Here is a 22,431-nt window from a genome sequence, read left to right on the forward strand (position 1 = left end):
TGTCCTACATATTGCTCAGGGGACAAGAGGCCGGGTGGGATATATTTGGAAGGGTCTTCCCTGGTGGCTCAGCAGCAAAGAATCTGCCTGTCAACGCAGGAGACACAAGAGATGTGGGTTCGATCCCTGGATCGGGAAGATCCCCTGGAGAAGGAATGGCAACCCACTCCAGTATTTTAGCCTGGAGAATCCCATAGACAGAAGAGCCTGGCAGGCTACAGTCTGTGGGGAAGTGAAGAGTCAGACATGACTGAGCAACTAAATGACAATATTTGGAAGCGACTGTACATCATTTTCGATCTTGGAGTTTCAGAACACACATTGAAAGGTCTAAGACATTATGTAACAAAAACCTGTTTAATTGGACTTTCAAGACTAATGAGACCACAAATCCAATTTTTTGTGTAACACCTGCTAGGGCCCTCACCTAAAGAGCCTCCCACAGAACCTCCTCAGAGAAAGGCTGAACTAACTGATAAATCTGGTAATAGCTTTTGGGGAGAAGCTGTTTCTCTGAAAGCCCCTTTCAGCTGGTCCTGATGTGGTGAGGCCTCAGGCTCTGTGCAGCTCTGCTGAGCATCCTGTGGGCCGTCAGCACGTGTGTGTGTGTGTGTGTGTGTGTGTGTGTGAGATGAGCTGGATGGGCTTGACCGTGACACTCTGCTGAGCATCCTGTGGGCCATCAGCACGTGTGTGTGTGTGTGTGTGTGTGTGTGTGTGTGTGTGTGTGTGTGTGTATGCGCTGAGCTGGATGGGCTTGACCGTGACACTCTGCTAAGCATCCTCAACTCTGCTGAGCATCCTGTGGGCCATCAGCACGTGTGTGTGTGTGGTGTGTGTGTGTGTGTGTGCGCGCTGAGCTGGATGGGCTCAACTGTGCAACTCTGCTGAGCATCCTGTGGACCATCAGCACGTGTGTGTGTATGTGTGTGTGTGTGTGTGTGTGTGTGCGCGCGCACACTGAGCTGGATGGGCTCAACTGTGCAACTCTGCTGAGCATCCTGTGGGCCATCAGCACGTGTGTGTGTATGCATGTGCGTGGATGCATGTGATGAGCTGGATGGACTCTTGACCTCCACATCTGAACGTCCTGCAGATGGCAGACAGGCAAAGCAACAGGCCTGCTATTTGCGATTTTGACATGTGTGCTTTGGGGGATGTTGGTAATGTTGTAATTTTCCAGTGCAAAGTTTGACGCTTTGTTTTTGGGTCACGGAGAAAACACCACCTTTCATCTCCAATTACTGTTTTCCTCAAATCCACGCTATTTTCATCCAGTTTCCTTTGAAAGACCAGAACAAATGCTAAGCCTTTGATTTCTCCACTTGTCATTCAGAGTCGTGGTACAGATTTTAAAGTCTTACCTTGTGTTCAGTTTGTCCTTCAGGACACGTGACTTGCTCCCAGTGTTACCTCTTTTCCCAGCCCTTGTCACAATGTTGGAGTCACAGCACTCACCTTTATCATGATCATGTAAATGACCAACACTAATCATCAATATCATCTGTACCTTGTTTAATTTTCAAGGCCACATGCTCACTTTTGATGTCACTTCATTCCAATCAAATCACTCTTTATATATTTATATTTCACATGAAAAATTGACTTCACATAACCTTTGCTATTCTTTGCTCTGAATAATGATAATTCCTTTTAAGTCAATGCATAATAATACATTCTTCTATTTTTCAAGGCTGCTAGAACAAGATTAATTTAGACAATGTCGAGATTAATGCTGCTGCAAGTCAAAACAAGTTGCAACATGTTGGAAAACATTCCGAATCTCATTTTTAATTTACAAATTAAGGGCACTTGAATCTTTCAAGGTCTCTCTGGAGACCTTTATGCTCTGAATGTTGTTAAGCACCAAACTCTTGTGCTCCCATAAGTTATACAATAACCATCTTAATCACTTATCACTCATTAAATTTTTCTAAAATATTTGAGAGCCAGTTATTTTTCAACTTATGGCAACTCACAGTCATAAATTCCGTTAACTTGCTACACAACAAGTTCAAGTTTGACCTTTGGCCCATTGCCTTGCATATGGCAGTGACAAATGGGCACTCCCTTGGGTTGTGATAAGCTTTAATGGATACCCCAGACAATTACATTTCAGGAGAAGATGTTGTGCCAAGAAGGAACAGCAAGCATGTGAGGAAGAAAAGAGCACGCACCTGGGCATGGGAGAAAATAAGAATAAACTCACAAAAATTAGGACCATCTATGAATTTAGTTTCCTGAAGACATTTGTAATTTTCAGGAAAAACTAGGGAAATGAACAACTTTAGCTTAGAAATCAATTTGCACAGGAATAAACTCCAAATGACTCAAATTGGGTATGCTGAGTGACAGGGGGGTCATCACCACCAAGGAGCAGGAAATGAACTCTGTGGTTTAGGAGGCTCCATCAGCAGTGTGTGCAGTCTGGAGTGAAGGGGGGAGAGGGAGAGGCAGGTGATGGAGGTGGCTGGATTCAAGGTGGAGGGACCCTAGTGGGGTGGTCTGGAGAGACACTGCAGAGACCTGAGAGCCTGGTGATGGATGCGATAAGGGGGTGGCAGAGAGCGGAGGCAAAGACAACTCCAGTTCTGAGCCTGAGTAGCAGAGATAATTACGGCACCCATGACAAGGAGGAAAACCCAGTGGGGAGAGTTGGTCTGGCGGATGGTCTTGAGCTTTGTGTTAGACAAGCGGCACGTGAAGTGATGGCTGACATCTGAGGGGATACATTCACCTGGTGAGAGAGGAACGGGAGGTCGGAATTCTAGGGCGTGCTGGGCACACACACGTTCTCTCCATCACACCACAGCGTCAAGGCCTCCATCACAGCTGTCTTCTCCTTACATCATCTCAAAATACAAGGCCCCTTGTATTCATTATCAGTCTCTTGTGTTCACTCACTCCCAGCCCCTGAGACCTCAGTTAAGGCCTCATGATTGTCACAGCAATCCCGATTAGACCTGTGTCTGGGGAGGTTTAGCGACTCAGTAAACCAAGAGAGTCTTTTCTTCCTGTGATTTTCTTGTGATCACAAAAGTACAAGTTTTAAAAAATAACTCAAATCCAGAAATCTGTCAGAAAAAGTCCCAACTCTTGCACAAGTTCAACAGGAGACATATAATGCACAGTCATACAAACCTTGCAATGAAAATTGGGAACAACCCAATATCCAATAAGGTAAATAGATAAGTTATACATATTCATATAATAGAATACTATTCTGCAATGAAAAGTAATGACTTATAGCTGTGTACATTACCAGGGACAGACTTCACAGATAGTGTTTCCATCAGCTGTCACTGTCTTATTACTTTTAGAAAACACTGAAGGAAAAATACTTCCGTTGATACTATGGGGTTTCAGTGATGGGCTTAATCAAGTCAGCTGTCTGGCAAGGTCACATCTAAATACACAATTGCACAGGCACACTCTGACACACTCCCCACCCCGCCCCCCAGCACCAGTTTAGGAGATCCGGTCAATGAGGACAGTGGAACCAGACAGAGGGTTCGTTTCGAGATATGCAAGGATTTAAAGGCCCAGGTATCCTACAGAGGTGGGCTCCTTTACTGCTGGCTATGAGGCTACCGGGCTCAGGGGGAGAGGACCGAGAAAGGAAAAGAGCTTCCTGGGAAAACCAGGACTCGTCCTGCAAAAGTGTAAAGATGGGCGTGTTTAATACTCTCCACTAACATTTTCTGCAGCAATGGAATATGGGAAACAGAAGCACCACAGATCCATGGAGGTCAGAGTGATGGCTACTGGCGGAAATGGAGTGGGCTGGAAGAATCATCAGATTTGAAGTCAGAAAACCAGGGCTGGTGTCTTTGTCCTGTTTACTAGCTGAGTGACCTTGGGGGCAGGGGCATGGAAGGATCTCAAACTGCCAAGGCTTTGGTTTTCTCAAAGTTAAGATAATGATGTCAGTAGCTTAGGAAACAGCTATAAAAATCTAATGCATTGTTGTCATGTAAAAGTTAAACATCTGTGTTTCAGTCTCCTTATCTCTATACTGAGGACAATGACAGCATATACTTGTTAGGATTTAATGAGTTAATCCATGTGAAATGCCTATAACAGTATCTGGCTTGAATAAGCACTCAAATTATTAGGCAAGTAATTATATAAAACTAAATTGTCACCCACCACCACCTCAACCCACAATTATTGATGTGTCTATTGGTTTCTTGCCTTTAGTGACTGACATTAAGAAGGACAGAAAGTCTCATTTTGCCTATTTTCTTTTCTTCTTAGGAGACAGTGACCAGAATCATTTAAAAAAAAAAAAAACTGCTGCAGTAATGATTTTTTAGATAGGCAATATATACATTATTTATCTATTAACATTTATTAGGTATTAGTACTTTTAGTAATAGAATATAAAGAAAAATACATATAGTGGTATTTAAGATTGCAATCTAACACAGAATACTGACAATAGGCATATAGAAGGGCAACTATATGAAAGTCATATAACAAGACTGAAAATAAAGTTAATATATCCAGCACTACGTACAACTTTAATGTGATGGTCTAATCCATGAATAATGGGATAAAGCATGTTAAAAAAGAAAAGTTAAAGATTTTTAAACCAAAAATTAAACATTTTCCAAAATAACTAGTAGGAATAAAGATGTTTGATGTTAAAAAAAAAAATTCTCCCTATATATGTAATTTACATGGCTATAGATTTTTTTTTAAAGACTTTCTTAAACCTCAAACCCTATTTTAAAACAAGTAGACAATGGTAATGGTACAGCAAATTAAGTTATAGTTGAAGTGTTATCTTGAAAGAAGTATAAAAATTGACTCATCCCCGATTAGCTAAAGAACAATGCAGATAAATGTAATATAAGAATGGGCCTTCTGAAGTCCACTGCCTGGGCTTGAACCCTAGTTCTGCCACTTAGAAGCTGTATGACCTTGGGAAATTACTCAGTTTTTCAATTTGTCAATTGAGGATAATAGTAATTAATTCATGAAGTTATGGAGATTAGTTAATATATAGAGAGATTATAGAGCAATATGAGGCATATGTGTTCAATAAATGTAAACTTTTAAATTATAATAAATGTATAACATTATCCAAAATGAATACAGAACTAATAACTTATAAAACAAATATTCAACATCAAATGTTCAATTTGGGGGATCAGTTGACTATAAACCATCACTAGTCCATTACTATTGCTAAAGATACAATTCACCGTGACCATAGCATAAAATAATATCATGTCTCATCAATCCAAACAAGACCCCATCAACTGTGGGATGTGTCACTAGTTTAGGAAACACTGAAGGCAAATGGGAACATTAATGGAGAAGGAAATGGCAACCCACTCCAGTATTCTTGCCTGGAAAATTCCATAGGTAGAGGAGCCTGGAAGGCTACAGTCCATGGGGTCACAAAAGAGTCAGACACAACTGAGCGACTAAACAGCAATAGCAGCAAGCATTCCCAGATATTTTACAAGAACAGTGTTACCCTGGTACCAAAGCCAGACAAGGATGCTACAAGAGAAGAAAACTACAGTCAACTATCCCTGATGATCATAGATGCAAAAATCCTTAACAAAATACTAGCAAACCTAATCAGTAGCACATTAAAGGGGTCATACACCATGATCAAGTGGGATTTATCCCTGAGATGCAGGGGTGATTCAACATATGCAAATCAATAAATGTGATGCACCACATTAACAGAATGAAGGATAAAAATCATATAATCATCTCAATAGAGGCAGGCAAAGCATTTGATAAAATTCAACATCTTTTGATGATAAAAATCTCGATAAATTAGGTATAAAGGAGTGTATCTGAACAAAATAAAGGCTATACAGGCTTGTCATATATACAATCCAACAGCTAACATCATACTTAGCTGAAAGCTTTTCCTCTAAAATTAGGAAGAGAAGGACGCTCACTCTCATCACTTCTATTTAACATGGTACTGGAAGTCCTGGTCAGAGCAGTTAAACAAGAAAAAGAAGTAAAAACCATCCAAATCAGATGGGAAGAAGTAAAATTATCTCTTTGAAGATGACATGATCTATTATATAGAAAACTCTAAAGACTAATAAGAAGCAAATTCAGTAAAGTTTCAGGGTACAAAATCAACATACAAAAATCAGTTTCATTTTTATACACTAGCAATATGCTATCTAAAAAAGAATTAAGAAAGCAATCCTATTTATAATAGTATCAAAAAAAATAAAATAAAATACTTAGGAATAAGTGTAACCAACAAGGAGAAAGATCTGTACATTGAAAACTATAAAATGTTGATGAAAGAAATTGAAGAAGGCACAAATAAATGGGAAGACATTAAAAAAAAAACTGGAACACTAATGTTCCCATTGGTGTTATGGAAGATATTTCAGAAAAGTCAAGGTGTGAAAAACTGCACCTTGAAATTGATGAAATACCAATAGGAAAAAAAAAAAAAAACTGGAAAGTGGTCAACAGAGTTAGATTGCAGATCATTTTTTTAAAAAACAAAATGGTAAACATAAAGTCTTATTTTCGCACCGCTTTCTGAGTGTGGGAGCTGCATTTCCCAGATGGGAGTGCCCACTAACAGAAGTTCAGCTTCTGTTTAACTCCCAGTCCCTGTGCTGAGAGCAGGGGCCTCCCAGGACCACGTCCTGCCACGTCTGCCTGGTACAAGAAGCAGACCAGGTCCAGCTGCCGCTCTTCCAGGAGGAAGCATGTTGAAAGGATAGATTCTTGCAACAGAGTCTTGCTCTGTAATCAAATTTTAAGAATCAGGAAGATTATGAATGGTCTGAGTCTTTGGATAAAAAAGGATTCTAGAGAAATTGTGAAACTTGATTCTTTTAGTTCTTAACCTTGCTTATTTCTCCTTGCAGCCTGCTCAATATTAGAAACTTGCAAAGTTCCTCAGATGTATGGAAATAACCAGCTGAAAATTACCTTAAAATCCTAAAATCTTCCAGGTTAGGTGTTACAATTTTAATAGACTTCCTTACCAGCATGAAAACTGCATACAAAGCAAAAATTAAGAGATGCCTTAAAAAAAAAAAAATACTGTGACTAAAGTTGAGAACAAGATGCAACACAGTGTTGAATCCGGAACATCCATGTCAGGAATCTACGTGGGAAGATGCCCATGAGCTACCAAAACACTCGCTCCTCCTCCAGGGCATACAGTTCACCTAATTCCGCAGCCACCCTTGCAGCTCAGCACAACCAGGGGCCTAGGAAGGCCAGTGAAATGGGCAAACACTATTTCCATACCTGGATGATATAAACGTCCCTTGTATGGGCCTCGCCCCTCTCTCCTCCCCTTGTATCAACAGAACACAGAAGATGGGGCAAAGGACCCTGGATTCAGCCTTGGAAGCTGGTGGAGCCACAAAGTGAAGAAGCCTGGGCTCCTGAATCTTTGTCAACTTAAGGTTAACACTGATAACACTGAACTGTTACAGGAACAATTAACAAACCTCAAATGTATTAAGTCCACGAGATTTTGAGGTGGTTGCAACAGTGGTTAGCCTACCTTAATAAAGAAATTTTCAATCCACACAAAATGGCCCACTCAAATATAAAACATTCAGCACAGAATCCCAGTATAATTTATGTATTCTAGTTCAAATTTATCAGAGTGGTGAGCCTGAGATAAGGAATGAGAGACAGCAATGAGCAGTAGTCAATGAAAATAATAACTGTCCCTACCAGGGGGAAACAAAAGCATTGAAAATTTGAGCTGGAGGAAAGGGTAAACCTAGGTATCAGATTTGGTGGGGGGGATGGTCTTGATGTTATCTACCCCCACTGTAATAACAACATGGGCAACTTGGGCTCAGGGAAAACATGCTCATTGTTGCAAAGATATACGTAAAAATATCTTCAGTATCCTGAAGTAAAATGTCAAACTGAACCATTTTGATTCTGTAATTAATTTATAAGACGGGCATCTCCACAAAGGACTAGACAAAAGGCTAAGGCACACGGAGGCTAAAATACATCCACACAGAGCAGACAGCCTGGCACTTTACCATGACAGCATTCATCAAGATGGGCCGTGGGTCTTCTTCCCTGAGAGTTTCTAGCAATGCATGATATCATGTCCTGAAAAATTCCCAGTCATAAACAGAAAAGTTTATACAGTCAGACAGGTAGCAGGTGGGTATAAGGGGATAGGGAAGTGGGGGAGAACTTAATATTAAAATAATACCATTCATTGTATTGAATGGAGGGGAGGGCAAGATCTGTAAGGAACTACAGCATAAACATACTGTCTGAAGGCATTCAAATTCAGTCTTTTTAGGATTTGTGGGCAAACTCTCCTAGTTCAGGTATTTCTTATTCACTCCCTTATGAAGTACTGTGTGTCCCCTGGCCACCTGAAATCCAGGCATTCTTGAGGTTCTTTCCCATTCTAATACTCTAAGGAGTGTTTTATGGTAAAATGGATGAACACATGACAACCAAAAAAAAAAAAAAAAAAACTTAAGACACAAAAAGTGAACTCAGGTAAAACGGGAAAAACACAAAGAACTCAAAAAGAAAATAAATTCTTTAAAAATAAAAAGTTTAATTTGCATTAAGTATAACAATATATAGTCTATAAATTCTCTGAAGCACAACTAAAGAGTGCAAGTGTCAGGAACTATGGTAATTTTGAAAGTAACAGTCTAACTTTTTATTAGACACTTGACCAAGAAGATGACATAAGAAATGCAAAGTTATATAGGAGTTTATTTACATGCATTTTGCTATACATTCAGGCTTTTACCTAAAATTTTCTAAAAGAAACACTTCATTAAAATGAATTCAAATTTTACAACTATGTAGAACAAAGAAAACTGGCAGAAGTGACAAATCTCTCTTCTCCAACCAACCGGAAGCAGGATCACTGAGTAGTAGGTGGTCTCTTCTTTACCCCCTTGTATTTGGTGAGGAGCCAACAACTGTGAGAAGGTAACCGAATTGTCAGAAGGAATGGTCTATGAGCAGGGTACTAAGATCTAGAGCCCCTGTTGCCTTGAAAGAAAACGAGGTAAATAAGTATAAAACACATGTTAAAATTAAGAGAACGATGGTGGGTAATCAAGATGATCTTATTTCAAGCAACTCAATTTGAATAACAGGGAGCATGGAGTTCAATGTTTTTTTTTTAAGTAAAATTTTATTCAAGTTCTAATAATCATTTGATAAGATTGCTTTGTGTTTTGTTAAATCTGGGCAAAACTAAGAAAGGGCTCATATTATATGTCACTGGTGTAAAGAACACTGTACATGCTAAATCACTTCAGTCATGTCCAACTCTTTGCAACCCTATGGGCTGTAGCCCACCAGGCTCCTCTGTCATTGGGATTCTCCAGGCAAGAATACTGGAATGGTTGCCTTGCCCTTCTCCAGAAGATCTTCCTGACCTAGGGGTCAAACCCGCATCTCTTACATCTCCTGCATAGGCAGGCGGGAAGTAACATTACACAAAGCATATTAACCTCAGGAAACTAAGGACCTAACCGTAGTCTCTATAAACAAGCTGATCACCATGTATAAACATTGTCAGAACATTCTGTGGACCTCAAGACAGTCCCACTGCTTTTCTTATACAGTATCATTGTAATTCACAGTTCTGGCCAGTTTGGGTTGGTTCTCACTTCAGGGACGTCAAACCACAGTTTTACTGACTTTGAGTTGCTGTTCTACTAATAGTCTGGAAATCATTGTTTGCCTTTCTTGATGGATCCACTTATGCCTATAAATTCCTTCTTTTCTAATGCCTCACTAACTGGAGAGTCAGAGCTCACCACAGAGTCAGCCAGACCTGGTCAAAGAGCTCTTGCTCTTTTAAGACCTCTCACCCCCAGAGCAGGGCACAGCAGCATGGCGTTAACCAAGGCTGTGCTTTACCATTCTACTTAAAAGTCTCTGACCATGTCGGTGACAGTGGTTGTTGATTTCTACCAACTGTTTTAGCTATTTCTTACTTTTAACCCTAATTCTTTTTAAAGTGGTAAGAATATTAATTCTCTTCTTGGTAAGAACTGTTTCAGTGGTGGTTTAAAACTGATGACCTTGAAAACTAATTTTTTACATACCTTAGCTTAAACCGGATCCCTCGGAAGATCTATCTATCTCAAAGGCAGCATTTTCTTCCTAGGCATGAAAGGGTTTAAGATATGTAAGATTTTAAATTCGCCTTCTAGTTAATCAGTCTCAACCAAGGATTCTCAACCTCTCTGAAGTGATGAGCCATTAAAAGACCATCCAAGGGGAGGCTCTCAATTTAGAGTAATTTATGTTTCCCAATTCATTTACAAAATTATGGCCTATGCTTAGAATTCTGAGTTAGGGAAGGATTAGGGGCACCAGAAACTGGAAATCAAAAATGCAATCATTTCAGGTAGCCCACCCAGGCTGGTCAACCCCCCCACCCCTACCCCAAGCAAAAAAGTCCCATCGGCTGTTCCTTCCCTTCTGCCAGGTGTCAGTATAATTCCAGAAGGGCAAGCAGTGACGGAGCCTAGATATATTCAGTCTCAAGTATAAAGAAGTTAATTTCATTGCTCCTTTCTTTTACCAGCTTATTTTCTCAATGTCACTCCATAAAGTTGAGGGGACAGTGCCCTCTGGTTCTCCTTTCCTGGTAGCTGTGTTGATTTTACTCAAGTTAACCAGGAATTCAGGGATTTTTAACCTAGGATACTTCTAAACAGGCTGAGAATTCCTGGTATAGCCAAAAATTATGTAATCTTAAAACCTTTTAAATTTAGTATTTTAGCCAGAAGGATAAGGGATTTAATTTCATTCACAAATATTTTCTAATACTTAGTATTTGTAAGGGAAAAAAAATTCATGATTACAAATATATTTCACTCAGAACTATAGCATGCAGGTGATCTAAAGAGTTCTCAATTTAAGAATTTTAACAAATAAGTTTCTAAAATTATTTGACTAGGCAATTAAACTTATTCTGACTGCTGTGAAAAACTTGCATAAATAAAATACAAGACAAAAACAAGTTTTCATGTTAATATTGACAATGGTTGTTAGGAATTTTAAGTTTCCCCAAATTTGAGAGCTGATCCTTAAACACCCAGCATCATGGAAGCTGTATCAACTGAGAGAATATCAGTTCTTTTCCAGTCTCTCCGACAGAAAGGCCATTCTCACAGGTACCACCCCACACGTCTGTGGTCAATGAATCTGCCTTAACATTAGCTATGTGAACAAAACTATCTGTGGCTTAAAGTAAAGGTAAAACAATTTACAAAACATGGCAAGACGCTAACTGAGGCAGACTCTTAAGGGACTGGCAAATTTAGAGCACTGATTCTTTTCTGTCATTTTTCACCCAGTTTACAGCAAAGTTTTGCATATGTGAGAGTCAGGCTGGGCTACAGGTTATAAATAGATACACACACACACACACACACTCGAAGAGATGATGGTGCAACTCAATAACACATCTGGTTTGTCAATTTCCCAAAGCACTGTGAAAAAGCAAATTTTTCCAGGATGCTCATGCAACAAATTAAACTGACATCCTCCCAGGATCTGGAAAACCCACTTCTTGTGGTTACAGAAACGCACAGTACAGAGCTGAGCTTGGGCGCTATGCTTCACAAAAGCACCATTCAGACGCTGGACCTAACAGCCATGCACTCCAAAAGACCAGGGAGAGTCACTCAGGACACTCCTGCCAGCTGCGTGACTGCTACGTGAACCTGAACGTCTTCAACGAACTTTAGACCTCTGACAAAACAAACACACAAATTACTTTTTTATTTTTAATCAAAATGTGAATCATCACTGCAGTGAATAAAAATTCATGACTCAGAATAGCATGCAATTTTTTTATTGTGTTCTAAATCTATTTGTACACTTAATACTCTTGTATTAACTTCACAAACAGAATAAAGAATACACTACAATGATATTAAGCTGTATCTACTCACCTGAAAAGGAACAAAATATTGCCCCTGAAGTAACTGCTGATTACACAATATTGCAAACTAATAAACACTATAAATACTAAAATGTTAACATTTCAACACAGAACGTCAACAACATTCTGCCTTCTTTTTTAATTGATTAAAACATTTGTTAAGGTCATGCAAAATAAACGCTTCATGGAAATGTTAGATTACACTCAAACAGCAATGCAACGAAACCCACAAGAGGCAACTTTTTAATGCAACAACTGGTGAAATAAACCATTCAGCATGTCAATAAAAATCCGGTTAAGTGGAAAATGTCAAAAATGTAACACCACATTTAGGTAACTGCTCATCTAGGATCTCAACATCTACAATCCTATTTGTGACAGAAGATTACTGTGCTACATGGATACGTTATGTTAAAAAGGCCAAAAAGATGTCAACACATGATGGCAGGGGGCATCTCCAGTCCACACCACACTTCAATAGGACCATTCTCTTAACTCCACTATCAGTAAATGAAAAGTCACACGAGAGTCATCTTTTTACCCTTGCTTTGTTACATGTCTTTAAACTTTTTTCTAGAAGTATTTCTTATGATCCTCCCCCAGAATTCACATGCTGATTTAAATACAGGTCTGCTGATTTAGAAAGAAGGGCATCTAGGTCATAGGGAGGTGATGCCCCCCGCCCCACGGCCAACCTACTAGCAGCTCACAAGGGCCCAGTTTCTGGGGCTCTACTCTGGACACTGTTGACTCACTCTTTTATCAACTTTTAAAGCCCTCTTTATATTTTCTACTTACAATTTTTAAACTCTTTGATAAGCAATCTGTTATACAGAACACAGTTCTCAACTTACAGAGCATTAACTTTTAGTCTCTAGAGGCTATTCCATGACTTATCACCCCTTAAGAGCAAAATGTGCTTCTGGTTCACTCAGCATCATGTCTTCCCTCAAATATTTAGTGAATGAATGTTCCTCAAAAGGAATCTCCAGCTTGTTACTTCTGTTGGCAAATTCAGTTTATATTTAATAAACTCTCTGACCTATCTGTACACTCAGATCTTGTCTTGCAGCTGTATGCCGATGAAAGGTGTCATAACAATAGTGGGATTTTATACTTCTAAGTACAAAGACAATGGGGCTGATGGATGAGCCAGGCTTTCTCATACTTCCCTCTGCTTTGTCTCTTTTACCCAAGATCGTCTCATCCGTGAAGGTTTTGTGAGTGAAATGGACAAAAATAACATGCACAGATGGAGTCACTAAAAACTCAGGTCAGTCCTGTCACAGTGGCACAGTAATACTATTCTACTTGTGCTTGTTCTTCTTAAAGAATGCTCTCTCTTTCTTCTCCAAAGCCTGTGCTATCAGAGGAGGCTACTGCATGGAGCTCTGAAGAGTCCTTTGAGAGCCTCGTGTAGCTCGAACGCTGGCCTCGCTTGTGCGCCATGCTCTTCAGGTTCTCATTCTGCAGAGCGGTGGAGTGGGAACTGGAGCCTGACCTCAGGAGGACTTGGGGCATCTCCCTCAGCCCCTCCGTCTCATCGGAATTCTGGTTGGCTCTGTTAGCTGGGGCACTGTTGTTGTTTAGGGTCATGGTGCTGGGGGTGCGATTCAGGTTGTAGGCTTTGTGGCATGCTGGCCAGTTTTCCTCGGGGCTGCTGGCTATCAAGCTGCATTCGGAAGGGCTCTTCTTGTCCTCAGAGCAAATGGACATCCGGGCTACGAGGGGATCTGGCAGGCCACTCAGGCTGTGCGGGACTCCCCGTCTTCCGCTGTGGGGGTCATCTTCAAGCTCTATGAGGTTGGCCTTTTCAAGCTGGGAGTCATCCGCCGCCTCGTTGTGAAGGGAGTGGTTGGGCGAGCTCTCACTGGACCTCACTCCCGAGTCAGAGGAGTCCTTTTTGTCAAGGAGGGCATCTGACAAGTACTCTTTGGCCTTGATGAAGGTTCGAATGGGCTCTGCACTATGCTCTGGAGACTTCAACGCTCTCTCTGATTTCCCTTCAGCTTTCTTGTCTTTGTCGTCTTTGAGCAGCGGAGTGTTGTCTGACTCTTCTGTCCCGGACTCGTCTTCATCACTCGGGAGTTTCTGATAGCGCAGTCCACCTCCCTTCAGCTTCAGGTCTGTCTGGAAGAGACTTGACCTTTCTGAGGACTTCTTGCCTGGGAGAAGCTTACTGCCTGACTGATCGGATTTTTCATCTTCTTCAGTAATAGGATCCAGGGGTGAGGCATCATTGGTGGAAACTCCTGATGAGGAATAATCTATAACATCTCCCCTCTTCATCAGAAATGACTTCCGTGTATCATCTTGCTTTGGTTCACTATCCTTCCCTTTCTCGGGTTCTAGACTAGAGTGAATGGAACCCCCGGATGAACTCTGACCCATGTAATACGTGCTGTGTGGAGAAGACCTGCCACTCATGGTTGTGGAACCTGTACCCCCTTCTAACTGAGACATCTGAGCAATGTACTCTCTATAAGCGTCTCTATACTCAGCCTGCACCTTATCAGTAAGCTTTGAAATTTCAATACTGGAATCCTGGGAAGTGAGACTGGAAAGACTTGGGGTTCTGCGAGTTTGTGACTGTGAAGACAAAAAAAAATAATAATAATAATTTAAGAATTCAAACAAACCAAAAAAAGGCAAAATAAACATGAGCTTAGGAAATATATATATATGGACAGTAAGAATTGTTAAAGTCGTTAAAAATACGAAATTCTTTTAAAAGAATTCTGTATAACACAGTTTAACAAAGCTGTGAACTTATGAGTAATTTTAGTGTTATTAGAAAGCTTTATATAAATTTTAATAAAATTAGTTTACTGTTAATATTTAAAAGTATAACTTAAGGTTATATTAACCACCTTAGGACTTGTTTTTATAATTTCAAACTTTTAAATTTATTTAAGGCAAAAGTCACCTTCATTGATAAAATATAAAAGTGCCTCTTAGAAAAGAGAAAGAAAATGACAGTTAAGATAGGATCTCAAAAACAAAATACTCACATCTTCAACGTATGTTAAAAAGAACCTTTCTCAACTTGCACAACATGAAGTTTCTGTCAAATTCCAATTCAGAGAGAGTAAATGTACTCAAAATGCAAAAAAAAAAAACAAAAACAAAAAATTTTAGAGCAAAAGTATAGAGTGCAATGGAGAAGATGAATATTGGATCCAAATGAATAGAAATGGAAGCCATGAGGTCAACAGTCAAGTCCAAGTAAACAGAGAAATAAAATAGTTTTAGACGTTTGATCTCCAATGTGAAGTTTTAGGATGAGAATTGCTTTATATCCCAGAGAAGGTAATACATAAGGAGTAAGAGGTAAAGATTGGGGGAAAAAGGAAGGAAATGGAGAGAAAAGAATCAAGGAAGTTTGAGAAAGGAAAGAGCCAAGGCTGAAACAAAGCAGAAATAAGGCAGAGTCTTCCTTGCATAGGTGGGAACTAACCCAGCTCCAAGAAGCTTCCCTGAGACACAGCGAGCACTGAGCGGACAAGGCCGCTCCCTCACGCCGAGTACAGTTCTGTACCCCTCCCCGGGATCCACAAGGGCCAAACTGTTTTCGTAAGCATATGAAGATGACCTTTGCCTTTCCACTTGCATTCTAACAATAATGCACAGTGGAGTCCCCAGAGGTTCCCTCATGTATGACCTCCCAAGAGACTGAATGCCAAAGCAGCTAAGGGAATCTAGCTGACTACTATTAAGCCAGGCATGAAAGATTGGTAACACAATTATCATTTTCAGTAAATATGCTTTGTTCTAAAAAAATAGTCATTTTTCATAAAAGTATCATCTATGTTGGTTTACATTAGTTTAAAAGATACTTGGTTTACTTTTAAGTTTCTCAGTTTTTATTTCTAATATGGCAAATACTGAAAGATAAAACTTACATAAACAAAAGCTCTTTAGGGGTCCTTCAATAATTTTTAAGAGTGTAAAAGGGTTCTAAGATTTGAAATAAGTTTGAGAGTGGCAGTACTGAAGGGAGGCTGGGAGAGCTGCCAGGGCATGGCAGGAACACCAAGTATGGAGGATGAGGATTTCTCAGGAAATGTTCAAAGAAATTCCAGGGAAAATAAAGGGATCGCTGTTGTTCAAACAGAGACATAAAAGGGTCAAGTGTGGACTTAATTTACTGAAAAATATAGAAATTTTTATCTTAGTTAATGCACAGTAATAAAATGCTTTCCCAACTTAAAGAAATAAGATTTATAGTAGGTAAGAAAAGGTAACAACAACAAAATATTTTTACAACCAAACCAAACACAACATCCTTACAAACAGCAGGCCTAATAAGGCACTGCTTTTTCTAAATACAGTTCCCTTTCCATAGAGTTCCTTGTAACTACTTCCTGTTTTTCCTCCCTTGCTTGTCTTCCCTCTGTTCTGTGCCCTGCTCTGATCTTTTCCTAGTGTTTTTTCTTCTTGTCCTCCCCTTTCTCCTTCTCACGTTCTCTCAGTTTTGTTTTTAATCCTGATCCTTGCCTGTCCTCCCTCTTCTAAGAACATCCAAAGAAAGAGCCCCTCCATGTCTAACATCAGATAATAAAAAGGAAATGAATATCTGTGAAGATGTATCTTAAGCCAGTGCTTACTGAATTGAACAAGAAAATAGCAAGTGAAGGATGAATTCAGCTAACCACCTAGAGAGCCCAGTTCCTATCTACCTCAATGCCATTACTCTGTTTTACTGTTTTCACAATTCTTATCTTCAGAAATAATGTTATTGTCTCTGTTTTGTTGACTGTCCTCTCCAGAAGAACACAGCTCCTGGAGAACAGGGCCGCCTCCCTCTACCCTGTTCACCTGGGGACTCACTGAAGAGTTTCTAAATGACTATCTGAATGCACCAACAGATTCCCGGCTAATTCAACCCCGTCCTTCCTCTTTGGCTCATGTAAATAATGGCATCCCAGTAAATACCTGCCAACTTAGGTTGCTGTGGCGAGGAGCCCCTTCGTCCAGGCCAAGCGTGTTCAGCTCTTCAAAACTGAAGTTCAGGGTGTAGGGAGCCTGACTGGAGAGCTCGGTGTGGGGCAGCTCGCTATGTGCAGAGCGACGAGCAGGTTCACCGTGAGGAACAGAGCTGCTGTTTTCACTCAGTAAACGCGGGTCTTCAGGGACCACCTGGTTTTCGGCATTTCGCATTTCTAATATCTTAACAGTAAACAAAGTCATCAATATCCACGCGGACAAATCACATTTTAGAAGCTTTAGAAATTATTTTAAAAATTAAACACAAAGTTACTATGATGGAAATGAGAAAGCAAACTTCCTGTAAGTGAATTTCAAATAAATTTGTCCTATATCTGCTTATCTTTCATATTAACAATACAACTGACCCTTGAATGACACAGGTGTGAACTGTGCAGGTCCGCGTACTTGCAGATGTTTTTTGATAGTGGAGATGGCAGTTTTTACTACGTGGTCCAAGGCTGCCTGAATCCACGGATGTGGAGAAGCCCTGGATATAAACGGCTGACTCCAAGTTGTCAGTGGATTAACCTCCAAATTGTTCAAGGATCATCTGTACTAAAGGTAGTACAACTGGCCCTCGGAATCCAGTGGTTTTGCATTTGCAGAATCAACCAATCACAGATTGAAAATATTCAGAAAAAAAGATTTCATAAAGTTCCAAAAATCAACACTTGAATTTGCCATGCACTGAAAACTATTTGCACAGCATTTACACTGTATGAGGTATTGTAAGTAATCTGTAGTTTATTTAAAGTATACAAGAGGATGTGTGTAGTGTGAAAATACCATGCCATTTTATAGAAAAGACTTGTGCATACAAAGACTTTGGAATCACAGGGACCCCAGAACCACTCCCCCACCAGATACTAAAGGATGACTAGAATGACAACAATCATCATACGTGCAGTACACTCTAATTTGGCCACTGCGTTACTAGTGTGACATAACATTAAGATGAAGCACGACTGGAGCGTGTCAGTGCAGCAGAGCTGAACGGCAGCTAAAGCAGTAGGAGCTACTGCAGTGGGACAAGGAGACCTCAGGACAGAACTGGGCTCAATTCCAAAAGCAGCATGAACACATGGGCATTTATAGCCCACGAGTGAGGGGGTCAGTGGATGGGAAGATACAAAGAGAAAGCCTCAGGAGTACCGGGCAGGGAGGGGTGTTTTCTGGCCGAACCATCTTGACAGGATTTACACTGGAGGCAGGCCAGGGCTCTAGCACATCACCAGGGGTGGGGGGCAGGGGGGATAAGGAATTTGATCAGATATCGAAGGTGATCAGACATTAAGGGTGAGGTTCTTTCTAAACTGACTTAACAGAATTCTGGCTACAACTCGGCAACGTAGACCCAACGAGAACAGATACCAAGGTCAAGGCCTAGAGGGTTACAGAAGCCTGACTGAATGAGGTCAAGGAGAGTGTCTTGGTCAATGAAAGCATGGAGAATTGGCAAGTGGCCCCTCTCCCATATTTCCAAGTGAAATGACCAAAAGTAAATATTGCTAAGTGCTGCTGTATATACTCTACATAACAGGACACACAAGAGCCCTACACACAACTGTAAAATGTCATTCTTAAATGTTTTTTAAAAATATAGGAAAATAGCAGTTTAGACCAGTACTTACTGGCACTTCTTTTATAAAATGTGGTAAATCTACAAGTATTAAATATATCTTACTGTGCTTCTAAAAAGATGCCAGTCTCCAAAATTCATATTCATTTCCTTCTTCAGTTCATCAATGTTACACTGAGCCAACACACGGCCATTTATGTTCGCCTGAATAAAAACAAACACAAGATAAACAAAATGTGAGAAATTCTGAATTTCCGGTGATTAAAAAGCACATTTATATTAGAGACTAGAATTCACTGACCTAAAGAAGGTTATCATCCCACGTAATAATTAGTAAACAAGCAGAATTTGAACAACATAAGTCACTCCATACTTTCCCAAGCGTTTCAGGCGCTCAAGTAAAATAAATCACAAGGATCAACCTCAGAGCTAACCCCAATTATTTCCGAAACTACCTTCCCTGCCATGTGCAATAACAAAACTGCTAACTTTTCTCCTCTGATCCTATAAAATCTGAGCACAAAGGCAAGCTGCTGGGAGGGGACACAGATGTCCGTCAGCATGCTGGTCGCTCACTGACAAAGTTCTAAATGAAGTAAAAGTGAAAGTCACTCAGTTGTGTCCGACTCTTTGCGACCCCATGGACTATAGTCTATGGACTATACCAAGGAATTCCATGGACCCCATGTAATTCTCTAGGCCAGAATACTGGAGTGGGTAGCCTTTCTCTTCTCCAGGGGACCTTCTCAACCCAGGGATTGAACCCAGGTCTCCCGCATTACAGGTGGATTCTTTACCAGCTGAGCCACCAGGGAAGCCCAAGAACACTGGAATAGGTAACCTATCCCTTCTCCAGTGGATCTTCCCAACCCAGCAATCGAACTGGGGTCTCCTGCATTGCAGATGGATTCTTTACCAGCTGACCTACCAGGGAAGCCCTGGTAAGCCTTCATTTACTTCTAAATAAAGTAAGCACTGACAAACATGTTCATCAACTACACCAGATAACCTCAGCCACCATAAATGTCCACCACAAGTTTCCCAGTCTACTAAATGCACAAAAAACGATCTTATCACCACTGGGTCTCTGATGAGGAATGACATAATTTTCTTGATTAATAAACAGTTTACTTATTTTACAAAAATACAAAACCTGACTTTATTAACTGTGGTAAAAGTATGAGTTACCTGTGTTTAAAGTCAATAGAATGCCCAGTTTCCAAATTAATTCTGAAGAAAAGACTGTACAGAGCAAGCCTATGGCAGGGGTCCTCTGTGAAAGTGCAAGGAGGTTAGCAGTTCTTAAGAAACCAATGATGGCCTGGTAGCAAAAAGCTGAGCAGGGAGAAAACCACTGTCCTGAGGGAAATAAAATCCCCACAAAGGATTTGTGGAGGCCTCACCCTTTCCTGACTCTAATCAAGCTGCCTAGAGGAGAGAGTGAGGTTTGTAGCTTGGAAAGGCAGTGCTGGACACTTTCGCAAATGGGAAATAACTAGATTTGTGAGAAAACCAGTGCTATCTGAGCATTTCTGACCAAATGTAGGCTATGATTAGTAAGATAGTATCAGTCAGTTCAATCGCTCCGTTGTCTCCAACTCTTTGGGACCTCATGGACTGCAGCACTCCAGGCTTCCCTGTCCATCACCAACTCCCAGAGCTTGCTCAAACTCATGTCCATCAAGTCAGTGATGCCACCTAACCATTTCATCCTCTGTTGTCCCCTTCTTCTCCTGCCTTCAATCTTTTCCAGCATCAGGGTTTTTTCCAATGAGTCAGTTCTTTGCATCAGGTGGCCAAAGCATTGGAGCTTCAGCTTCAACATCAGTCCTCCCAATGACTATTCAGGACTGATCTCCTTAGGATGGACTGGTTCGATCTCTTTGCTGTCCAAGGGACTCTCAAGAGTCTTCTCCAACACCACAGTTCAAAAGTGTCAATTCTTTAGCCCTCAGCTTTCTTTCTCTCACATCCATACATGACTCTCACATCATACGTGACTACTAGAAAAACCACAGCTTTGACTAGATGGACCTTTGTCCTCAAAGTAATGTCTCTGCTTTTTAACATGCTGTCTAGGTTGATCATAGCTTTTCTTCCAAGGAGCAAGTGTCTTTTAATTTCATGGCTGCAATCACCGTCTGCAGTGATTTTGGAGGCCAAGGAAAGAAAGTCTCTCGCTGTTTCCATTGTTTCCCCATTTATTTGCGAGGAAGAGATGGGACCAGATGCCATAATCTTCATTTTTAAATGTTGAGTTTTAAGCCAGCTTTTTTTACTCTCCTCTTTCACTTTCATCAAGGCTCTTTAGTTCCTCTTTGCCTTCTGCCACAAGGGTGGTATCATCTGTGTATCTAAGGTTACTGATATTTCTCCCAGTAATCTTGATTCCAACTTGTGCTTCATCCAGCCTGGCATTTCACATAATGTACTCTGCATGTAAGTTAAATAAGCAGGGTGACAATATACAGCCTTGACGCACTCCTTTCCCAATTTGCAACCAGTTTTTTGTTCCATGTCTAGTTCTAACTGTTGCTGCTTGACCTGTATACAGGTTTCACAGGAGACAGGTAAGGTGGTCTGGTATTCCCATCTCTTTAAGAATTTTCCACAGTTTGTTCAAGTCCACACAGTCACAGGCTGGCATAGTCAATAAAGCAGAAATAGATGTTTTTCTGGAACTCTCTTGCTTTTTCAATGATCCAACAGATGTTGGTAACTTGATTTCTGGTTCTCTGCCTTTTCTAAATCCAGCTTGAGCATATAGAAGTTCACGGTTCACGTACTGTTGAAGCCTGGCTTGGAAAATTTTGAGCATTACTTTGCTAGTGTTGTGAGATGATGGCAATTGAGTGGTAGTTTGAGCATTCTTTGCCATTGCCTTTCTTTGGGATTGGGATAAAAGCTGACCTTTTCCAGACCTGTGGCCACTGCTGAGTTTTCCAAATTTGCTGGCATATTGAGTGCAGCACTTTCACAGCATCATCTTTTAGGATCTGAAATAGCTCGGCTGGAATTCCATCACCTCCACTAGCTTTGTTCGTAGTGATGCTTCCTAAGGCCCACTTGACTTCACATTCCAGGATGTCTGGCTCTAGGTGAGTGATCACACCATCGTGGTTATCTGGGTCATAAAGATGTTTCTTGTGTAGTTCTTCTGTGTATTCTTGCCACCTCTTCTTAGCATCTTCTGCTTCTGTTAGGTCTATACCATTTCTGTCCTTTATTGTGCCCATTATTTGTATGAAATGTTCCCTTGTTGTCTCTCATTTTCTTGAAGAGATCTCGTCTTTCCAATTCTATAGTTTTCCTCTATTTCTTTGCATTGATCACTGAGGAAGGCTTTCTTATCTCTCCTTGCTATTCTTTGGAACACTGTATTCAGATGGATATATCTTTCCTTTTATCCTTTGCCTTTAGCGCCTCTTCTTTTGTCAGCTATTTGTAAGGCCTCCTCAGACAACCATTTTGGCTTTTTGCATTTGTTTTTGAGGATGGTCTTGATCACTGCCTCCTGTACAATGTCACGAACCTCCATCCATAGTTCCTCAGGCACTCTATCAGATCTAATCCCTTAAATCTATTTCTCACTTCTACTGTATAATTGTAAGGGATTTGATTTAGGTCGTACCTGAATGGTCTAGTGGTTTTCCCTACTTCCTTCAATTTAATTAAATCTGAATTTTATAATAAGGAGTTCATTATCTGAGCCACAGTCAGCTCCTGGTCTTGTTTCTTCTGACTGTATAGAGCTTCTCCATCTTTGGTTGCAAAGAATATAATCAATCTGATTCAGTGTTGACCATCTGGTGATGTCCATGTGTAGAGTCATCACTCGTTTTGTTAGAAGAGGGTGTTTGCCATGACCAGTGCATTCTCTTGGGGCAGTAAGATAGTATATATGTTCATAATTAACTTTTTAGATGCTATTCTTTAA

General features: G+C 40.5%; 1 protein-coding gene across 10 annotated transcripts in view; it reads right to left on the reverse strand.

The window, feature by feature from the left end:
• Window positions 1-11,820: 11,820 nt before the first annotated feature.
• KIDINS220 (kinase D interacting substrate 220) overlaps window positions 11,821-22,431 on the reverse strand; it is an 89,716-nt gene continuing 79,105 nt past the window's right edge. For 9 of the 10 annotated variants that reach the window (XM_065928557.1, XM_065928555.1, XM_065928553.1 and 6 more), the window contains 3 exons: window positions 18,600-18,698; window positions 16,862-17,095; window positions 11,821-14,515 (listed from right to left, as the gene is read on the reverse strand). In XM_065928557.1, coding sequence (XP_065784629.1) covers window positions 13,253-14,515; window positions 16,862-17,095; window positions 18,600-18,698 — 1,596 coding nt within the window. In that variant the 3' untranslated portion in view covers window positions 11,821-13,252. Of the gene's footprint in view, window positions 14,516-14,937; window positions 14,991-16,861; window positions 17,096-18,599; window positions 18,699-22,431 lie in introns of all 10 variants that reach the window. The other variant, XM_065928558.1, reaches the window with a different exon arrangement.

This window comes from Muntiacus reevesi, chromosome 3 (genome assembly GCF_963930625.1).
Source record: "Muntiacus reevesi chromosome 3, mMunRee1.1, whole genome shotgun sequence".
Taxonomy (NCBI): Eukaryota; Metazoa; Chordata; class Mammalia; order Artiodactyla; family Cervidae; genus Muntiacus; species Muntiacus reevesi.